Source organism: Saccopteryx bilineata, chromosome 4, assembly GCF_036850765.1.
Source record: "Saccopteryx bilineata isolate mSacBil1 chromosome 4, mSacBil1_pri_phased_curated, whole genome shotgun sequence".
Lineage (NCBI taxonomy): Eukaryota > Metazoa > Chordata > Mammalia > Chiroptera > Emballonuridae > Saccopteryx > Saccopteryx bilineata.
This window is the reverse complement of record NC_089493.1, coordinates 60,788,271-60,810,785: the sequence shown is the minus strand read 5'-3', so window position 1 is coordinate 60,810,785 and position 22,515 is coordinate 60,788,271. Positions and strand designations below refer to the sequence as shown.

The 22,515-nt window shown below is 41.5% G+C and overlaps 1 protein-coding gene across 1 annotated transcript in view; it reads right to left on the bottom strand.

The window, feature by feature from the left end:
* The window catches only part of MYO1E (myosin IE), a 239,662-nt gene that overhangs the window by 71,412 nt on the left and 145,735 nt on the right, over positions 1 to 22,515 (bottom strand). Inside the window, exons 7-12 of the mRNA XM_066275467.1 lie at positions 17,020 to 17,151; positions 13,770 to 13,904; positions 11,875 to 12,007; positions 5,123 to 5,319; positions 2,062 to 2,142; positions 1,660 to 1,746 (exon numbers count right to left, since the gene is read on the bottom strand). Coding sequence (XP_066131564.1) covers positions 1,660 to 1,746; positions 2,062 to 2,142; positions 5,123 to 5,319; positions 11,875 to 12,007; positions 13,770 to 13,904; positions 17,020 to 17,151 — 765 coding nt within the window. The remainder of the gene's footprint in view (positions 1 to 1,659; positions 1,747 to 2,061; positions 2,143 to 5,122; positions 5,320 to 11,874; positions 12,008 to 13,769; positions 13,905 to 17,019; positions 17,152 to 22,515) is intronic.

Sequence of the window (22,515 nt, the reverse complement as noted above, 5' to 3'; positions counted from 1 at the left end):
GTTATTCAAGATACAAAGGCAACAATCAGCCCTGATTCTTCTTCCTTCTTAGCTTATTGCTAATTATTTTTGCATAATCATGCTGACTTAGTCTTTAAAATATACACTGACTCTGACTTCCTCTCACCGTGTCACCCCCTCTGCTGACACCATCAATGTCTACGCCCCCACCGGTTCCTGCCCAGTCCCCTGCACCAGTCTCCTCACTGGTTTTTAAACTTTCATTCCTGTTTTCTTTCTCAGTCTCACCCCACACCTTAAGTTAACAAAGCCAGAGTGGTGACCTTTTCAAAAACACAAAACACAACCCATGTCACTCCCTGCTCAAAATGCCACGATGGTTTCCCATCCTACCTGCTATAAAATCAGAGGTTTCTGCCAGGCCCTACACAGTTCCTACACGATCTAGCCTCTGCCTACCTTTTCCCGTCTCAGCCCATCACATGCTTTCCCTTGGTTGTTCTGCTCTAGCTATTGTGAGATGGAGGAAGGTTAGCTTTCTAGCACAGAGGTTTATGTGAAAACCACTCATCACTGGGGTCCCTAAGCAGAGGCATGAACGCTTCCATGACTAAATGCTCCCAAAACAGCTTTTCATATGTGGAGTGGGTTGAACGTGTCCCTCCCAAGATTTTATGTCCATCTAAAATCTCAAAATGTGAGGTTTGGAAATAAGATCTTTGTAGATATAATTAGCTAAGGATCTCACAAGTGCAATCATCTTGGATTGAGGATGATCCCTTAATCTAACCACTGTGTCAGACATTTATATATACACTGAGCATGCCTACTGAACTCAGAGGCAGAGACTGAAGTTATGCTGTCACAAAACAAGGACTGTCAGGGGCCACCAGAAGCTGGAAGAGTCACCGAAGGAGTCTCCTCCAGAAACTTTGAACGGAATGTGGCTCTGGTGACACTGATTATAGACTCTAAGAGAAGATAGTCTTTTGTTTCAAGCCACCTAGTGTGTGGTTCTTTGTTAAAGTTACCTTAGAATAAAAAAAAATATGGTATCCAGAATAAAAGGGAACCGGAACAGGACTTTTAAAAGAAACTATAGACAAGACATGTTAGCTAAAGCCAGAATTGAACCTTTGTTCAAGACACATTTATTTCTAGAAAGAATTGGAAGTAAAGCAATCTGAGAAAGCCATGTTTTTCAGCTGCAAGTTGGCCAGAAGTTTCGTGCTGGCCCACGAAAGAGTTAACCACCTTGGTGTTGTATGAAAATTACAGACCCAATGATCTTAGTCATATTCACTTACACTCAGGCTGCTTTCTGCCTTAGTCATCCCCAAAATAATTAACCTACTGTCACCAGTCCCCAGAAGGTTAAAAACCACTGTCATAGACAATTGGGGTTGGAACCAGGTTCCCGTTTTCCACTCAGTCAATGAATCAGAGAGCAGTAAAAGCAGCCAGTCCTAAGTCCAACTTTACAGCATCATTTGCTTAAAGGAAAAAGCAAATGTAGCAGATGATGTTTATATTTCAGACTAAAATGTCACAGTGGCATGTGGTTTTTCTGCCTGATGCTATTAAGTACATTTCCTAAGATAAGACTCAAATCTGAATCTATTACCAAAAGAGAAATCTATACCCTTTAAAAGGAAACCAATTAGAAATAGAGCAAGAGGAAGAAGAGGGAATGCTCACCTGCTCTGCCTTTAATGTCAGTTCAATAAAAATCTGCTGTAGTTTTTCATTAACAAAATTGATACAAAACTGTTCAAAGCCATTTTTCTACAAAAAAAAAAGAAAAAGAAAAAGTTATTTCCATTAATTATTTCTGCAAAATCATTTTGAAGTCTTTTCTTGAATGATATAGTAAGATGTTTCAATCTGAAAAGCCTTAACAGAAATGTTGGAGGCATCAGGAGAAAGCGGCATAGTTTATACTTAGGAGAAACTAATTTGGTAAAGGGACATAAAGAACTCACACCAGGGCAAAAATTCAGGGTTGTTTTTCTTTTTTTTTTCATTGCTTAGAATTAATTATTTATTCAAGCCAGGTGAAATACCTCACCCTCCCCAGCCCCCAATTCAAACTGGTCGTACCTGAAATATTTCAAAGCCATAGATGTCCAGGACACCAATGTTGTATTCTTCATGGTCCTTCTCCATCGCTTTGTTGATGGACTAGGAGAAAGTAACCAACATGGAAATGAATTCCTTTACTTTCATATTGAAAATGGACATGCATAGGGGAAAGGGAAGCAATTCTGTACACAGAATATACTAGTGCTTGCTGGAAACAGAGAATAAGAAGACAGGTGACTTACAGCTTACAAAAGGTCTTAGTGCAACGTCAAGTACTTTGGGAAACCATTAGACGCCCAAAAAACTATCATGATAGGAAAAAGTAATGTTCGCTTAATGATAAAAAACCATTAAAGTTTGGCAGAGTTAGTTTTCTTCAGGAAGTCTCGAGAATTGGAAGAAAATGTCATCTTGGATGATCAAAGTAAAAACTATTTCACGTACAGAACCCCACTTAACAGTCATTTAATGATCACTTAATGGAATATTCCAGGGATGTCAAGAAGACAGCCTCTGTTCTCAGGAGCTTATAGAGAGGGTGAGCTAACTACAGATAATCATACCAGGAGTCAGCATTAAAGTGATGAAAATAAAAGCAGCTTACATGTATTTAACATTCACCTGTTCCGGGTTTTGCTAAGTGCCTTCTATGTGTTGTTTCATTTAAGCCTCACTGCAATTCTTGTAACAACAGTGATAACATTACAGTCCCCCAGATCACACTGCAGAAGAGGGAGGGCCTGGGAGTAAATTTAAATCTGTGTTCTTGATCACTGTGAGAAGAGATGCGCAATTCGATGGAACAGATGTGACGCCAGGAGGGTAGTGTAGGTTAGAGGGGTTAGTGAGGACTGCAGGGGAGGGAGGGACATAGGAGAAAACTGCCTGGAGGTGGTGAATACCTGGATGAATCTTGAAGTACCAGAGTTGTTTTCCAGGCCAAAAAATTAAAAGGCAATCATCTTTTGTGAGCTACTGAGCAATAATGAGTCCACAGCCCAGTCCCTAGTCCCCAGTCAGTGCTCAGTGAGTGTCAGCTCTACTTAGTGTCACTTCCATGGAGTGTCCATCCCCTCGTACAACACAAAAAATCGAGGGACGATGGACAGGAAATAAGATGCGCAGCCTCGTACCAGAAGGTACACTGAATAGAGACAGAAAATGTGGGTTCCAGTCTCAGTTCTTCATGACGCTCTTGCTGGATGGCTTTGGGCAAAGCCACCCATACTGGGGCCTAAGAGTCACTTGTCAGTAAAATGAGGGCTCTGGACAAGTTAAAAACATGGCTAATGTTTTGCATGACCTTGACCTTCCCAAGCAATCCACAAGGAGTACAGAGAATAATTTCCCTGTGCTGCCCTGCCCTACCCAACCCTAACCACACCTAATCATACTGTAAGCCTTAGAGATGTTGTTGCCCAGGTGTAAACAGGCTTTCTGGATCTAATGGCCATGCCGCTGCCCTTCACTAAGGTTTCCCTGGGGTTCTTTCTACCGTGATTGCATAAAAGGCAGAGAAGTAGAAGAGCTAGAGCACTGTCCAATGGCCTGGGTTTAATTGGTGGTGTGACTTTAAGTAAGTTCCTTAACCTCTCTGTGTCTCAGTTAGTTTATCTGTAAAACAGAAATAATAATACCAAAGTCATAGGGTTTTTGTAAGAATTAAATGAGTTAGTATTTTTCTAAAATACTTAAGAGTAGTATCTGGCACCTAGTGAGCACTACGTAAGTGTTTGCTATTATTATTCTGCCATTCAGAAGCTGCAGTGATTAACTTAGAGAGTCACTGGTGGTGCCACAATGCTGAAAGGCTAATTTGCAGGATCTATATGTGTTATATAATACATATATAAATATGTACATATATGATTATTCCATCATTTAAGAAAAGGCATAGTATTTGCATATAGCGTACACACATTCTATATTACTTAAAATAACTATATTATTTAAATTAACTAATACAATGTAAATGCTATGTAAATAGTTATTATGCTGTATTGTTTAGGGAATAATACCAAGGAAAAAGTCTGTACATGTTCAGTACAGACAGAGACGTTGTGGGCCTAACTATATAGTCAGCCACAACATAACGTGCATTAATTTTTTGAATATTTGCAATCTGTGGTTGTTGAGTCCACGAATGTGGTACCTGCAGATATGGAGGACTGACTGTACAGAAAGTCTCTAATATTCCTCCCTTCAGAAGGTGGAACTTAATTTCTCTCCCTTTATGTGTGAGCTGTACTTAGTGACTTACTTCTGATGAACAGAATATTTCAGAGTGGCAATACTTGAGTCCAAGATGAGGACATTAAAAAGATCCGTGGCAGTCCGCTGTCTCCCTTAGATCATGCACTGAACTGCCATGCTATGAGAATATTCAAGCAACTCAAGAGAAAAAAACCACGTGGCAAGGAACTGAGTGTCCTTCTAACAGCTGTGTGTCATCTTGCAGCTGGACCCCCAACCCTAATCAAACCTTGGGATGGCTGTAGTTCCAACCAGAATCCTGACTATAATCTCACCCCTAAATCAGAACCAACAAGCTAAGTCTCTTTCAAGCGAGAGAATAAATGCCTCTTGTTTTAAGCCACTAAATTTTGAATTGATTTGTAACATGGCGACAGATGACAAACACATCATTCCTAAATCTTCAGGCTCAAAATCAAGAAAGTTTCATGTCCATGGGTCTCCTCTCTTTTTGGTCTTCAGTCCTGCCTCTATAAAATACACGGTGGGGCAAAAGTTGGTTTATAGGTGTGAGTATGTGAAACAGAGTTTACTTTTGTCTTGTTACTTATTAATTATTAGATTACATTCCATATGCACAACTGTAAACCGACTTTTGCCCCACCCTGTATTTTGTCCATAAGAAACTGTTACCGTCTTAGTGTCTTGGTAGGGAATTCTAGAAGTAAAAGCAGGATTCAGTGGTCCCAGAATGAGTGTAAAAAAGTAGAGGAGTAAGGTAATGGGTTGTGAGGAACGAGCCACAACATGAACACAAACCCTCAGTCGTTTTAATTCTTACAGCTACAATACAAAGCATCAGCAATGCCACACTTTGTGGACTTACGTCTACCAAGAAGTCAAAGACTCGGGCATGCAGGGCCTTGGCGAGCGCGTCCCTGGTGTAGCAGGCCTGCTCCACGTTGAGGGTCACATGGATGGACTCCGACTTGCCTCCCCACTTGCTGTCCATCTGCCGGCTCGTGAGCTTTTCTTTCAACCGGTCCTGGTTTATCCCCAGGAGATACGCAGGAAAAGCCAAAACTACCAAAAAACAAAATACACCGTGATTGTCTTTCAGAATTTTAACAATGCACCTCACAAACATGAAAGCACTTATGTATCTGTGTGTGTGCATTTTTGAATATTTGTGTGCATCTGCACATACACACACGCACACACACACGCACACACAAGGCGCCATCTTTAGGCCCCGGGAACTGTCAGTCCAGTGAAGACCACTTATTAGCAATCCCACACACATCCATCCACTTCGTTTCTCCCTATAGCTGCTCTATTGCACAAGTCAATTCCTATAACGACCGAGACTTCCAGTAACACAAATCAGCGGACCTCAGAGGGTGGGTGGCACACCAATCCCCCCTACTGAGATCACAGCCAATGCTGAAAACAGACATCTCTCCCAACTGGCAGTAAGACGGCCTGAAGGAACTAAATCAAGAAATGTTTCTTCGGCTCCAAATCAGATATTGTTTTCTTCCTTTCTGGTACAGTGTTTTCACAGCCAAACTACGTGAAGTGCCTGATTATCATCAAACTAATAATGACAACCAATCGCATATTTTTTGAGTAGTTACCACGCTTCAGGTTGCTAAAGAGACAAGCCAGGACACAAAATATTTAAGAATCATCCTGAAGACAATCTAGGGAAGGCAAAAGTAGTTTGCCAAATAAAGAAGCCTACTAAAAGCCATACACGTGACACAGACAATAAGGTCTGGGAGGAATTCAGAACAGAAGGGTATCACCACTCGATTTAGGAAGATGCGGGATTAGGGCGAGGCCTAAAAGAATGGGCAGGACTCGAATAGATGCAGAGGAAGAGAGAGAGGAGAAAGGAATGTGTGAAGGTGAGGAGCAGAGAGCAGACCAACACTGGCTACAGCTGAAAGCTAAGGTACGTGATGAAAAGGTTAGGACAAATTCCAATAGCGGAGGCCAATGAATGAATGGTCTAGGTAGGTATAAGTGCTGGAGTCGGTGGGACCTGGATGGCTTCTGGAGAGAGGTGTGACAAGATTTCTCTGGGCCTGGGGTAGGGAATGAAATTCAGGGTGCTGCTGTCACTCGTATCACAGCACACCCATCCCATCCCAAGGACATGAGGTGGTGCAGTTTGTGGCTTTCAGGTAAGAAAGCTGAGTTTCCATGGCTCAGCAACTTGTTTCAGGCTGTGAAACTCTCCAAGGAGATAGCTAGTGATATAAGTGGGATTTTTTTTCCTGGTTAAAACATGCTAAGTGAAAAAAAAAACAACACAAAAAAACATGCTAAGTGATACCATCCTTGGGCATAAAAGGATGCTCAGATTTTCTCCAATATTAATGAAAGATTTTTACAGACACAAATAAAAAATTTTTTTAAGTGAGAGGAAGGGAGATAGACTCCCACTTGCGCCCCAACTGGGATCCATCAGGCAACCCCCATCTGGGGCCGATGTTCTGTCCATCTGGGGCCGCTTGAAACCAACTATTTTTAATGCCTGAGGCAGAGGCTCCACAGAGCCATCTTCAGCGCCCAGGCCAACGTGCTCAATTCAATTGAGCCATGGCTGAAGGAGAACAAGAGAGAAGGGGGAGGAAGAGGGGGAAGAAGCGGATGGTCGCTCCTCCTATGAGCCCTGACCAGGAATCAAACACTGGACTTCCACATGTCGGGTTGACACTCTACTGCTGAGCCAACCAGCCAGGGCCACAAATCAAAATCCTAAACCAGAATATGAGTCTTCTTTTTCTACATAAAGCTTTACCAAAATTCTCTGATAAAATGTTAAAGATCTTTTTATGATAATGCTCAAAAATCACAAGCCTCCCAATAAAGGATAATGTGTTTGAATTTCACAGATGGTGTTAGAATGAACAGGCTGACATTTCTCAGCGAATACCTTCCAAAGAGATTAAGTCAGTGAATGCATTTTGAAAAAGTGTAATGCCAGAACAAGGTATATATCACCTATGTGTTTCACAGAAATGCTGACTAGATAAAGAGCTTCTTTTTTACAGTGGGCGTGTGAACAAAATCAGATGCATTGATTTGCCAAAGGCCATTTCCTTTAGTTTAGTTTTATAAAATTCAATTTATTGGGGTGACACTGATTAATAACAGTATATGTTTCAAGTGTACAATTCTATAATACCTCGTTTGTATATTGCATTATGTGCTCATCACCTACAGTCTAGTCTCTTTCTGTCACCATGTATTTGACCTCTTCTACCTTCTTTATCCTCCTCCCAGCCTCCAATAGTTTAGTTATAATGTTAAAATATGTGTTTAGGAACCTGAATGTATCTTATACTAAACAGAAACTTGCCTTTACACAGAGCAAAGACATTAAGACTCCCATAAATCAGATTGGACACATGTAGGGTTGTTGTGAGAATTCAGAGCCATTTACCAAAGTGTCTGACATATAGGAGGTTCATGAAGGAAAGCTATAATGCGATTATCATCACCATCACCAGGCAGATAGTCAGGTACATGCGTATCTCACTTGACACCATGGTTGTCAATGTTATAGTATATTCACCAGGGCCGCTCACTCTTCATGGTAACTACACAGTGATTGGTTTGATACAACAAATAATTAGCACCACTTTGTCTATTTTGTAAATATGAGCTTCAGCCAGGCCCATAACCATGCTAACATGGGGACAGAGTTTAAGTATTTGGTGGAAAAGTTTATGCTATTATTTTAATGATCATAGCTAAAGAAATATAACAAAACCGGCTAAGTCCTTGGGTCCTTGAGACAAAAACAGACAAAGGAGACTGAAAAAGAAACATGCCCTATGTACTTCCATGGCTCACAGCTTTTCTGTAGAAGAGGCACAAGTGAATGGCCGCAGGCACTCAAAAAACGAGGTATGGAATCGGACCAAGAATCAACACCACAAGTTTAGGGAAACAGCTAAGAAGTCTCGAGAGGAAATCCAGTACTTGCTTTGGGAAAAATCCATGCCATGTTTTTCAAGTATAACCTTTTATGACCTCGTATTTTCTTCAGTGGCTGCCCTGGTGCTGAAATTATAGGGCTTCTCATATTGACTTCTAGGCTGTGAATTTCCATGAGGGCGTGTGCGAGTGTGCTCAGAGGAGGCTCGGAGGCCTCAAGGAGGGAGAGGAGAGAGCAGCAATGGATTAATTTTAAAATGCTGATATAACTCCCGTTTAGTTAATCAGAATTATGCACAACATAAAAGAACCTGCTAGAAAATAATGGTTCAGCACATTTTGATAATGAAGATTTCTGTTAGTGCATTAAAGAGTAAAGCAAAGTCAGATTTAATTTTTCCCATTTACATACAAAGTGTAGAGAAACTGACAAATTGTAGCAAAACAAAATTCCATTTTAGAAATTTAAAAGAAACGGCAAGGTAAAAAAAATTTTTTTTAAATAAAAACTAACGGGGGAAAAACTAAGGGGCATTGTCATTTGTACTCCCCATTGTTGTTTATGTGCTATTATTTTTCTTCAGCAAAATTCTTAGGCTAATTTGGATTTAGCATCTTTTGGGCAATATTTGTTTCCAAAACACCATCTTACTCAACTGATAATGACAGGTACACATGTGCCCAGGTGGAGGTTTGACTTCTCAGCAATGTAAAGGTTTGAGCCAGGAAATTCTATAGCTCCATTCATTAGTCTAAGGTCAGGTAACAAGAAAATTTTTTGTTATTAATGGCTATTTTGCTTCAGCTATGATAGGAATTTTATCATTTCTTTCCTATAATAGCTTTAAAAAAAGCAGTTTGCTTTCTCCCATTATAAAACATGGGCTAGCACCTCCCTCTACAACTTTATTCCAATGATACACTCAAATACCAGAAAGACAACACAAACCAGGTTATCCATTTTAGTAGCATTCATTCAGAAGCTCCCAACCTACCTTAATGTCTATCAACAAATGATTGGTTCAATAAATTAAAATATAGCTAAGCAAGGGAATGCTATGCAGCCATAGAAAGGATAAATCTCCTCAGTGATCTGCTATATAAGAATCTTTGAGATATAATGTTAAGTGAAAAGGCAGCTGCAGACTATGGTATATGATCCCATTAATGCATAAACATGAGAAAACTAAAGGGATGTATGTCGCTACTCTGAAACCCTGGTTCCCAATGGGAAAGGTAACAAGTTGACTAGCAAAGGGGTAGAGTGGAAGCTTTGTGGGGGGCCCATCTGAAAAAGGTGTTACCAATTAAACAGAAAACAAATCATCGGAAGGAGGGCACACTTCTTTGTTAGACCACTTCAGTTTCAAGCACAGCCTTTTCTTTTCTTTTTTTTTTTTTTGTATTTTTCTGAAGTTGGAAACGGGGAGGTAGTCAGACTCCCGCATGCGCCTGACCAGGATCCACCCGGCACGCCCACCAGGGGGCAATGCTCTGCCCATCTGGGGCATTGCTCTGCTGCAACCAGAGCCATTCTAGCACCTGAGGCAGAGGCCATGGAGCCATCATCAGCGCCTGGGCCAACCTTGTTCCAATGGAGCCTCGGCTGCGGGAGGGGAAGAGAGAGACAGAGAGGAAGGAGAGGGGGAGGGGTGGAGAAGCAGATGGGCGTTTCTCCTGTGTGCCCTGGCCAGGAATCGAACCTGGGACTCCTGCACACCAGGCTGACGCTCTACCACTGAGCCAACCGGCGAGGGCCAAGCACAGTCTTTTCTTATCTCCATCATTCCAGTACCTCCAATCAGGAAATTTCGCAGGCAGCTGCCAATCCTGGGCCTTACCCAGTTGACTGAGGAAGCTACTGCTTTGCTCAAGCATATGGGGAAATACTAGCTAAGTCACAGTCAAAATGCTGTTCTCCAGCAGAAAGTGACAGTCAAGGACTATATGACCCAAGAAGCCAAGAGAAATACAGCCGACTTCCACAGAAACACCAAAAAACCAAAACTGTCAGTATTAGAAGCCCCAGTGTTAATGACCCTCCTGCACACAAGCATGCACTTGTTAATGTGGAGGATAATGTCCACCAAGTCTAGAAACATAGTTATTATCATTATTTTTAGGTCATGTTTCTAGACTTTACGGATACCCTGTATATTTACTGTTTTCCACCCATTCCTTTCCCTGGTACACATAATTCATCTTGTTCTTTATCATGCAGACATCAGAAGCTAGCAGGACCTCCCTTTTTATCACAAAAGAAAACAAAAATATAAAAAGAACCTTATTTGGAATGGAAATAGCCTCACTGCATTGTCAGCAATGAGTGGGATACTATTTATTACTAAGCATCTAAATTTATCATCCTTGAAGAATGCTGAGAAAGGAAGAAATGTCTTCCTGGGTGGTTAAAGGATGGGTGGCTTCTAAAAGCAGCCTGGAGAGTCATCTGATGCCTCAGAGGCTGCAGACACACATCACGGTGACTGGGGTCGATCGCACCACGCATAACTAACAAAGTCTTTGCAGTTAGGACTTGATTCGATCGCAAAGAGTAAAAATGATCACTCAGGTCTTCAGGCTCTGATTACTACAGAAGTGACCATTAAACGGACCATTAGCAATATCAGCATAATAGTCAATGTCTTTTTTTTTTTAATTCTTCCATTTTCAGAAATCTAATCTAATCCAACTAGCAGGGTATATTAAATCTGTGAGCTTTCCATATTTACATATATCCAATCACTTGTTCTTCGTGACCTTTAGGTGAATGCAGACTTTAAAGATCAGTTATGGCCTGACCTGTGGTGGCACAGTGGATAAAGCATCGACCTGGAATGCTGAGGTCACCAGCTCAAATCCCTAGACTTACCTGGTCAAGGCACATACAGGAAGCAACTACATCAAGTAGATGCTTCCCAATTCTCCCCCCTTCTCCAAAAATCAATAAATAAAATCTAAACAACAACCAAAAGTTAAAAAAAAAAGATGAGTTACTGAAAAGATTTTTATTAGGACACAAAATTTCTGTGTTATTCAGCTATTACTCTAAATAGATATTCAGCTATTATGTTACTTCACTAAAGCATCACTTTACTTTGTTTTTTTTAGAGAGAGAGATGAGAAACATCAACTCATAGCTGCACTTTAGTTGTTCATTGATTGCTTTCAATAGGTGCCTTGATGGGGTGGGGATGCTGAAGCTGAGCTAGTGACCACTTGCTCAAGCCAGTGACTGTGGGATCATGTGGATGATCTCATGTTCAAGCTGGCAAGACCGTGCTCAAGCTGCCGACCTCGGCTTTGGAACCTGGAACCTTAGTATCCGAGGTCTATCCACTGCACCACCACCGGTCAGGGCATAATATTACTTTACTTTTAAACCAAGATGTGAAATTCTGTCAGACTTCCCCAAGGTTAATGATAAATTGAAACACACTCAGTAATACTCTACGGGTGTAACGCTAGTATAGTTGGTGAGGGATGTGGTAGGAGAGGGGCAGGTGCACAGAAGAGGTCTGGAGTCTCACAAGCCCACATGTTCTGCCACAGCAGGATGAATAACACTTTCATCACCTCCCAAAATACCCCAGTTGAGATCTAAGCAAAAGAAAGCAGTGGGTTACTTCTGACAGAGCTTAATAACTGTTTCCCTTCGCTCAACAGCCACAGGCCAAAGCTACTCACACTCTTCACTCTCCACTGCGGCGTAGTTGCCAACTTCTTTGAAGCTGATGTTTCCCAGGTGGAGAACGCCTGCAACGATCTGCAGCACCAGCGTCTGCTCCTCCGCGAAGATCCCGATCACATTCATTGCGTGCTGGAAGCACAAAGAGAAGTTACCCACACAAGCTGGTCACCAGCTTTTTTTTTTAAAAATTTTTTGCAGAGATAGAAAGTGAGTCAGAGAGAGGGATAGACAGGGACAGACAGACAGGAACAGAGAGAGATGAGAAGCATCAATCATCTGTTTTTCATTGCGCTTTGCAACACCTTAATTGTTCACTGATTGCTTTCTCATATGTGCCTTGACCATGGGCCTTCAGCAGACCAAGTAACCCCTTGCTCGGGCCAGCGACCTTGGGTCCAAGCTGGTGAGCTTTTGCTCAAACCAGATGAGCCTGCGCTCAAGCTGGCGACCTCGGGGTCTCGAACCTGGGTCCTCTGCATCCCAGTCTGACGCTCTATCCACTGCGCCACCGCCTGGTCAGGCAGCTGGTCACCAGCTTTATAAGCACGCAAGGAACGAGCCCAAGCTTAGACGGGGTGGTGCAGTTATAGGTGGCTCAGCCTGCGATGACAGCTGCAAGCCCCTGTGAGGCAGTATCCCTGATCATCATCATCTCCAGCATCCTTCCCAAGTCTCAAAGTTGTGCTGGAAGGGCAGTTCTGTCGTTACATAGAGCACGCACCTCTCCAGGAAGAAGGGCAGAGAGAGGGGCAGCAGGAAAGACGCATGGCTTGAGCAGCAGCTGTACAGCCGACAAGCCTGACCTCAGCCCTTGTGTGATCCTGGTGCCACCCTCTCCCTTTAAGGACACCGGTGCCATGTCCAGCCGTCTTTACCTTTACTGGAAGGGCTTAGAATAGGTTGTACTTGCAAAAAGATCTTGATTTAAAATCTCCAAGAAATCAAATAAAAGCACCATCAGAAAAGTCTTAATTCTGAGGTCCATAAAATAAAATAAAAAAAAAAAAAGCAGCTGAAAGGTTTGAGTCTTCGATATCCAAGAAACTACACCCTGAGACCCATGTGGGCCCTCATCTGCATTCATCACCCAGCTCCTTCGGGGCCACACGGCCTCTTGATGTCCTCTTTTCCTGGAACCCGGGGAAAACATCCTGCCCCTTTCAAGAACAGATAGCAGCTTCCTTCAAACTGTACCTGCAAATGCCCAGTCAGGGTCTCCCACTTGGTTCTGGAGTAGGGCTGAGGATGAGCCTGGCTGGTGGCTGACTCAAAGGGCAGTGGTGATGCATTTCTTAAAGGCTAAACAGGTGACCAGCGCACCCCAGAAAGTTCTGGCTTGACTTATTAAGTAGTTCCCCTGAGGCTGTGACCCCCTCAATAATCTGCCTGGGTTCACCCTTTGCACTACAACATACATACCAGGTGAAGGGCGGGAGAGAGGATCACACTGACAGTTCAGTACTCGGGTCAAGAGAAAGGGGGCAGAGAAAAGCCTGAAGGTGTTCTGAAGTTTCTAAACCTGACAAAGATCCCAAGAGTGCTCTGCTTTGCCTTTCTAGGGAAACAGCTCCACACTGTGCAAGCTGTCAGCACACAGGTATGGTAAATGTATTATCTATAATACATAGTTTTTACCTGTAAATCAGAACTCCTACAGGGGGATAATGATACATTCACTTTTTTTTTCTTTTTTTACCCATCTCAAATCATTAAGTGGTCCTTTGACAACTGGGCAGGTGGCTATTTAAGGGTGCTTCAACACGTGTTATACGGAATAGACTGCTTACAGCAGAAGGAGACAGAAATTTCATCCTGCTCTTGGCTTTGCTAACCTTCACTGACCTTGCTACCAGTGGCAAGGCCCCATCTGCTGAGCAGGTCCTGCACTCACCAGAGTTTCCTGAAACTCCCGCCTGTCATCAATGTCATCCACCTTGTAAGACCCAGAGAGGCTCAGGTAGTAATAATAGTCCATACTGGTGATGCCAAGGCTGTGCTTCTGTTCTGCAGAGGCGCCCTCGATGAGCTGGAGCGAGAGAAAAGAGGGGTGTGTATGATGCGGCCCCCACGGTACTCAAAGGCACCTCATGGTTCCTGCTGCCAACACCCTTGAGCACGAGCGATGGGACTTTCTAACCCTGCTTTCTAAAGTGATTGGTGGGTCCTCATCTCCGAAATATGACGGGGCTCCAGGATTTCTGCTCTACTTGTGATAGCCAAAATCATCCCTGCAAGTTCTGGCTCTTAACTCCCTGATCAGTTTTGCAAAACTGACGTTTCCCTTGTCCAGCCGGGGGAACGGACTGCAGTGCTTCAGTAGTGAGATCCCTCAGGAGAGTGGAAACTAAGCCAGATTATAATTACTTTGTTCCTGTTCGACTTGCCTGTGGCTTTTTAAAGTGCAGCTGGCCCCTCCATGCTTCTCACTGCAGGGTGCATATTAAAAAACTGCCTCAGGTCCCTCTGGCACTCTGAAACCTCTGAACCAAATGACTGTCCCTAGCTTTTTCTTCCACCTTTAATATCAGAGCAAAGCCCTTTTAAAAGACACCACCACAGGCCCTGGCCGGTTGGCTCCATGGTAGAGCGTCAGCCTGGCGTGCAGGAGTCCCGGATTCGATTCCCGGCCAGGGCACACAGGAGAAGAGCCCATCTGCTTCTCCACCCCTCCCTCTCTCCTTCCTCTCTGTCTCTCTCTTCCCTCCCGCAGCTGAGGCTCCATTGGAGCAAAGTTGGCCCCGGGCGCTGGGCATGGCCTCTGCCTCAGGCGCTAGAATGGCTCTGGTTGCGGCAGAGCAACGCCCCAGATGGGCAGAGCATCGCCCCCTGGTGGGCATGCCGGGTGGATCCCGGTCGGGCTCATGCGGGAGTCTGTCTGACTGTCTCCCTGTTTCCAACTTCAGAAAAATACAAAAATAAATAAATAAAATAAAATAAAATAAAAGACCACCACCAGTGATGGGCTGGAACTGTTTAACTATCAACTCTTGGGTGGTGGGGTAAGGATTTATAGTGTTTGCCAGTTTTCATGGTGTAAATACTCCTACCTTGACTGATTTCCAACTAGTAAGAAAATGTCACTGAAGGCAGAGATAGAATGAGATGCACACAGCTCACACAAGCCAGTTCCAGCACCGTGCTTGATCCAACTTAACAGGATTTAGGAAAACACAGTTCCTATCCACACTTCTCTATTGTGGTCAAGTTCTTCATGTTAACTCAGCAACACCTCCCCAAAATAGGGAAACTCATCGCTGCTGAGAAGTTCTAGGTCATCCCATGACATCAGGTTCCCTTAGTTTTCCTGTCTCTTCAAAATCCTTTTGTCAGAGGAAAAAAACCAAGACAACTTCCCTTAACTCCTCAGTCTTCTCCCCACCCACATGGCGTAGCTCCCCTAATTTGTATCTTCAATTCCCCCCTCTCTCTAACTCTCTTCTGCCCACAAAACATGGTGCTCTTTGCCTTCTTTAGAAGCTTTCCTTAACTCAGTGAACTGCTTCAAACTGTAGACTTTATTTCTCATCAAGACCTAACCACCTGCACTCCCCTCACCGCTGTGATGAAATGACCCTCGTGACTGCTTTCCGGTGGCAAAATCCAGCAGCCCCTGCTTGGTCCCCAGACCTCTGCCCCATCCATTACCTGCAAACTCTGTGCATCTGATCCTGTGGCTCCTGTCCCTGAGCTTCCCCTGGCTTTGGTGACGCTGCAGGATCCTGGCTTTCCTCCCCTGACTACCTCCTCAATGCTTCCAAAATCTCAGACAGTCCCCAAGTCCCCAGTCCTGTGTGGACATGGTTTTTCTCTCCACATTCACTCCCACAGGAGTCTCAGCTATTTCACAGCTTCAACTTGATGTCAGAATCTTTTAACTCCACCTTCCCCTAAGCTCACAGCCTCTAGTAGTGTGGTTTCCAACCTCTGGACAGAGGACTTCTGGAGTGGGGCTGGGGTGGGGAATAGGACTGACATTTATTGAAAGGGGTCCTGGAAACAATTATGAGCTTCGCTCTAGTGCTTAGTAAATAGTATCGTATGTGTGTGATACACAAAATTATTTTTCAATCATCTGTACATGTTGCTTTAGTACAATTGAAAGCACTTCTGAATTCACAAAAGCTTATGGTCATTTATGTATTCTTTCAACAAACATACCAACTAAAAAAAAACCGTTTGCCATCATCAAGATATTTTTGTAAATGATAAGACTGAATGTGAGCTACCAACATAGTTTAACTTCCTCCTAATCTTCAGTGATCTTCAAGCGGGAGCAAAACAAAATAAAACAAAAAATAGTCACAGGCCTTTCTTAAAGAAAATATAATGTGGCTCCTCAATATAAAATACTAACAGATAAACTCAGAAAAAAGGAAATTGTCCATGGTATCACTGTAGTTTTTAAACACTTAAAAATATTTTTTTTAAAGAGTTGAATCAGATGATTGCTGAAAATTGGAATACAATTTAAAAGCATCCTCCACCACGCTCTAGCTGCAAAGTCTCCATGGCTTCTTGTCTAAGTCAAAACATTCTGACCTGGCATTAAAGGTCTGTAGCCAGTAGGGGGAGGTAGGAGAGATTTAAAGGGGGGATAAATGCTCATGGACCAAAAAAAAAAAAAAAAAAAAAATCATTGCCTTTTTTGAGTCTTTGGTCCAACAGCTCACCTTCAGGAGACTTGCGTCCCTGCCCACTGGTTGAGACCTGGCTCTCGCCTCCGCTGCCTTGGCCAGGCCGCCTGAGCTGCCTGAGCGCTCTCCACCTCCGCGTGGTCCCGCTCCTCCTCACTCCAGCTCTCCTTCCCGCCCCAGTCTCATCTCCCCACATGAATTTCTATTTGGCAAAGAATCAAACTTTTTTCTTGAAGTTATATAAACACTTCCTGGATTATTTATTTAACTTTTGGGAAACTTTTTGTCTTTTTGCCCCAACTAGAACTTCCTCTCCTTTGTGGTTAGGGACAGTCATTCTCACAATTCTTTTGCACACTGACTGACACATACTATTGTAATAAATATGCCTTGACTTGCCAGGCTAGATTGTCTAAACCTGAAGGCCAAGAGGAAAAAAAATAACCAAACAAACTTAAATGTGCAGAAGGAATAAGGGAGTAGGAAAGAAAAAATATAAAGGAAAACCTGGTAAAATATGTGAAAACTCCGCTCTCCAGGGTTTCTCATCACCACCCTAGATTTTTCCAGAAGGAAGTTGGAGATTTTTCCACCATCTGGTTCCCCACCTGGACTGAACTGGATTTCGAAGTATTTTCCCTGCAAGACAGGAATTTCCTTCAATGGTTAGTAAACAAAAACATGTTCCAAATAGACTTCAGATACAGTATAGGATGCTAGAAATTCATTAATGAGATACAGTCACAATGATTCCCAGTCCTGGTCTAGATTTCCTCACTTGTTTCCTATCAGACAATAATCCGTCCAATCATACAATTCTGTATTGAGAGAGAGAGAGAGAGACTATTATTCTAGCCTGACTAAATAAGGATAAGTTTTAGTCCTTGCTCATTTCCCAAGACCCACCCCCAGTAGAGGCTGGCTTGCTAAGTCAGAAGCTGTAAAGAACGGGACAGAATATCAACGGTCCCTTTGATCTAACAAGAGTGAATTCTATCAGCCTCTTTCAGAAGAAGCAAATTTTCCCTCTGACAGACCTATTTTATTGGCTTTAAGCAAAAGCAACCCCTTTTATCTCTGGGGCATCTACAATTCTCATATAAAACAAAAGCCCTTGATTATAAAGAAAGTTCTTTCCAGCTAGTTGTGGGTGTGGGAATTCTTGTTACTGTTGTGGTTAATATTTCCTTTTACTTGACTGCTAATAAGGAACAAAGGAGAATAAAACTTTGGCATTTAGCTAGACAAGGTGCCCAGATTGTTAGGTAGGTGACATTTTTTTTCTCTCATTAGAATCTAGCTTCTCTCCAGTCCTCAGGAAAATCTAGAGGGGTAACCTTACATGAAGATGAGAATGTAGGCATTAAGAAATGGCGTGGCTCAGGGTCAAACTTGGAAGTATGCCTAGCCTAACCATATTCACATGTTGTATTTTGAACATTTGTATGCTGATGAATTCCACCCATCTCAGAGCTGATCCTGCCAGCCCACAAGTCTGTGACTAGACCATAAGCTTATTAAGGACAAGAAAAGCACATTGCATGCTTTTTCTATTGCCTACAGTGCACCGAACTGTGTGAACCAGACAGAGGGAGCACAAACCACTATTATCCCGAATTACAGTGGCTCCTAAGAACAGCATGTTGAGCAAGACCCTCTGTGCCTCCCTCCCATCGCAGCCATTCTTCACATCACCATCTTCCTTTTAGCATGTTCTAGAGGGGACAATTTCGTGCCCATCCATGTAACCCCCATACCCCACCATTCTCCATCAAGTGGGGCTGGGAATGAAACCAAATAGGATATCACATCTAGGAAGGGTAGACGCTGTCAACGGCAAACTCTCAAATCTTTCTAGACGTGGCCTGAAATCTTGGTCGCCTGTTAGAAAGCCCTGAGGAGACTTTAAGAAATGCTGATGCCCAGAGTCAACTCAGACAAGTAAGTCAGAGGCTCCAGGGAATGGTGTCCAGACCTGAGCGGTCTTACGAAGTCTGGGTGATTTTTCTATACGGCCAAGGTTGAGAACCACTCCTCTGATAGAACAGTAATGCTTATACACAATTCAAAACTGTTGTAAAAAAAGTTAAAACTCCCGGCCTGACCAGGAGGTGGCGCAGTGGATAGAGCATCGAACTGGGACACGGAGGACCCAGGTTCGAAACCCTGAGGTCGCCAGTTTGAGTGCAGGCTCATCTAGATTGAGCAGCTTGAGCCCAAGGTTGCTGGCTAGAGCAAGGGGTCACTCAGTCTGCTGTTCCCCCCCCCCCCCCCCGGTCAAGGCACATATGAGAAAGCAATCACTGAGAAACTAAGGTGCTGCAACAAAGAATTGATGTTTCTCATCTCTCTCCCTTCCAGTCTGTCTGTTCATCTCTCTGTCTCCCTCTCTGTCTCTGTCACACACACACACAAAAGTTAAAACTCCCAATGAGAGATCAAAAAGTTTAGTTTGGTTGGAGAGCTGCCTGAGGAAAAAGAGGAAATTGCAGAAAGAGAGGATGTTGCATTTTCAAAATTAAATGGAAAGAAACTTGGAGTCTTGTTAATGTCTTATTTTTTAAGCTAGGTTCTAAGTACACTGGTGTTCTCTGTATTATTTCTCAATAGTGTTTGAAATACTATTTGTTGTATTTTTATTTTCTTATTTACTTTTTAAAGATTTTATTTATTGATTTTATGGGGTGGGTGTGGGGACAAGAAGTAGTTGTTTCACTTTAGCTGTTCATTGGTTACCTGTTATATGTGTCATAACCCAGCAAGCCCAGGGTTTCCAGCCGGTGACCTCTGCGTTCCAGGTTGACGCTCTATACACTGCGCCATCACAGACCAGGCCGTTATATTTTTAAAACAGCTGTCTTAAATAATATATTTGTTACAACTTGAAAAAATTTGTAAGTGGAAATATATGAATTTTTATTAATTATACTGTGTGGCTATTTTTAAAAATGAAATTACCCACAGTCCCACCCCAATGTCATTTCTGCCTCTTCTTTCTAAATAATCACTGTAATGATATATTCAAACTTTGATTTATATACACCTTAATTGTGTGTTTATAAATTTTATTTTTAAATTATAGTTTACAGTCAATGTTATTTTGTATTAGCTTCAGGTACAGAGCACAGTGGTGAGACAATCCTATACTTTACAAAGTGGTCCCCCAATATTTCCAGTACCCACCTGCCACCAGAGTTCTGACAATATTATTGACTATATTCCCTATGCGGTATTGTTTGCTTTTTTACTTCCGTTCTTCAGATTCCAAATATAAGTGAAATCACATGGTATTTGTCTTTCTCTGTCTAACTTATTTTACCTAGCATAATACACCCTAGGACCATCCATACTGTCACAAATGTTAAGATTTAATTCTTTTTTATGGCTGAGTAATATTCCATGTATATATATGTACTAACACTTATTTATCCACTCATATAGTGATGGCACTTGGGTTGCCTCCATATCTTGGTTATTGTAAGTAATGCTACAATGAACACAGGGGTGCATATATTCTTTCAAATTAGTGTTTTGGTTTTCTTTGGATAAATACCCAGAATTGAAATCATAAGGCATTCCATTTTTAATTTTTTGAGTAACTTCCATTCGGTTTTCCATAGTGGTTGCACCAATTTGCAGTTATACCTATAGTGTGCAAAGATTCCCACTATTCAGCATCCTCTCCAACACTTGTTGTTTGTTGATTTATTGATGACAGCCATTCTGACAGGTATGAGGTGATATCTCATAGTGGTTTTAATTCACATTTCTCTGATCATTACTGATGTTGACCATCTTTTCACATGCCTATTATCCATCTGGTACGTCGTCTTAGGAGAAAGGCCTATTCAGTTCCTCTGCATGCATATATATATGCAACATAGTTTTTACTATGTTGCAGTATGTTCTCTCTCTCTCTCTCTCTCTCTCTCTCTATATATATATATATATATATATATATATATTTTAAAGATTTTATTTCTTGATTTTAGAGAGAGGAGAGAGAGCAAGGGAAAGATGGGGGAGGGGAGTAGAAAGCATTAACTCATAGTTGTTTCTCGTATGTGCCTCGACCTGGCAAGCCCAGGGTTTTAAAACAGAGACCTTAACATTCCAGGTCAATGCTTTATCCACCACAGGTCAGGCCCTTTACCCATATTTTAATTGAATTGTTTTCCTTGATGTCGAGTTGTATAAATTTTTAACAAACTTTGGATATTAACCTTTTATAACATATATCTCTGGCAAGTATCTTCTCTCATTCAGAAGGTTGTTTTGTTTTGTTGATGGCTTCCTTCGCCGTGCAAAAGCTTTTTAGTTTGGTGTAGTCCTATTAGCTTATTTTTCTCTTGCTCAAGGAGATATATCAGAAAAAAATATTACTAGGAGAAATATGGAAAACAGTATAGAAGCCCCTTAAAATTTTTTAAAATATTTTTATTTTTTTACTAAGAGATTTTACTGTTTATATTTTCTTCCAGGACTTTTGTTTTGAGTCTTACATTGAAGTCTTTAACTCATTTTGAGTTTATCCTTGTGTATGGTATAAGAAAGTGGTCTAGTTTAATTTTTTGTCTGTATATGTCTAATTTTCCCAACATCATTCATTGAATCGACTGTCTTTACTCCATTATATGCTCTTGCCTCCTTGTCATATATAACTTACCACATAGATATGGGTCTATTTCTGGGCTCTCTATTCTGTTTCTTAAGCTATGTGTCTGTTTTATGCCAATACCATGTTGTTTTGATTATCATAGCTTTGTAGTACAGTTTGTTATCAGAGGCACAATACCTCCAATTTTGTTCTTCTTTCTCAAGATAGATGTGGCTATTTGGCGACTTCTGAGGTTACATATACATTTTTAAGTTATTTGCTCCAGTTCTGTAAAATATGCCATGGGTATTTTGATAGAAATGGTATTGAATCTATAGATTGCTTTGGGTAGTATGGACTTTTTAAATGATATTAATTCTTCTTCTTCATGAGTACAGGAATTGTTTTCATTTATTTGTGTCTTTAATTTTTTTCTTCAGTGTCTTATAATTTTCTGAGTAAAGGTCTTTTATCTCTTAGGTTAAATTTATTTCTAGATATTTTATTTTATTTTTTGATGCATTGTAAATGAAACTGTTTTCTTAGTTTCCCTTTCTTATAATAATAGTTCATTATTGACGTATATTTATTTTGTATCCTGCTACTTTACTGAATTCATTTATCAATTCTAGTATAATTTTGGTGGAATCTTTAGGGTTCTCTATATACACTACCATGTCATTTGCAAACAATGACGGTTACCTCTTCTTTTCCTATTTGGATGCCTTTTATTTCTTCTTGTCTTATTACTGTAGCTGGGATTTACAGTGCTATGTTGAATAAGAGTGGTTAAAGTGGACATGGCTGCCTTGTTCCTGATCTTAAGGGAAACGTCTTTAGTTTTTCCCTGTCGAGTATAATGTTAACAGTAGGTTTGTCATATATGGTTTTCACTATGCTGCAGTATGTTCTCTGTATTCCCACTTTGTTCAGTTTTTATTGTAAATGGGTGCTGGATTTTGAGAAATGCTTTTCTACATCTAATGATATGATTGTAAATTTTTATCCTTTATTTTATGTGGTCTATCACATTCATTGATGTGGATACTGAACCATCTTTGCATCCCAGTAATAAATCTTACTGGATCATAGTGTATGATCCTTTTAATGTATTGCTGAATTCAGTTTGTTAATATTTTATTGAGGATTGTTAACACTTTCATTTTCTGTTGCATGAGGTTTTAGAACTGATTCTATATATTTCTGCATCACTGATTCCAAATCTGAAACCTGTTTTTGGGGATGTGCTCTAGTTTTTATGCAATTTTAATTTCTTTTTGTTACAGTTAATAGCATGCATCAGTTTTTAAATTAGAGTTAAAGGCCAACAACTCTTGGATTGAACATAACCACAAGGCAATTAATGTCTTACAAACATCACTTTTACATAATTGTAGTTATTTTTA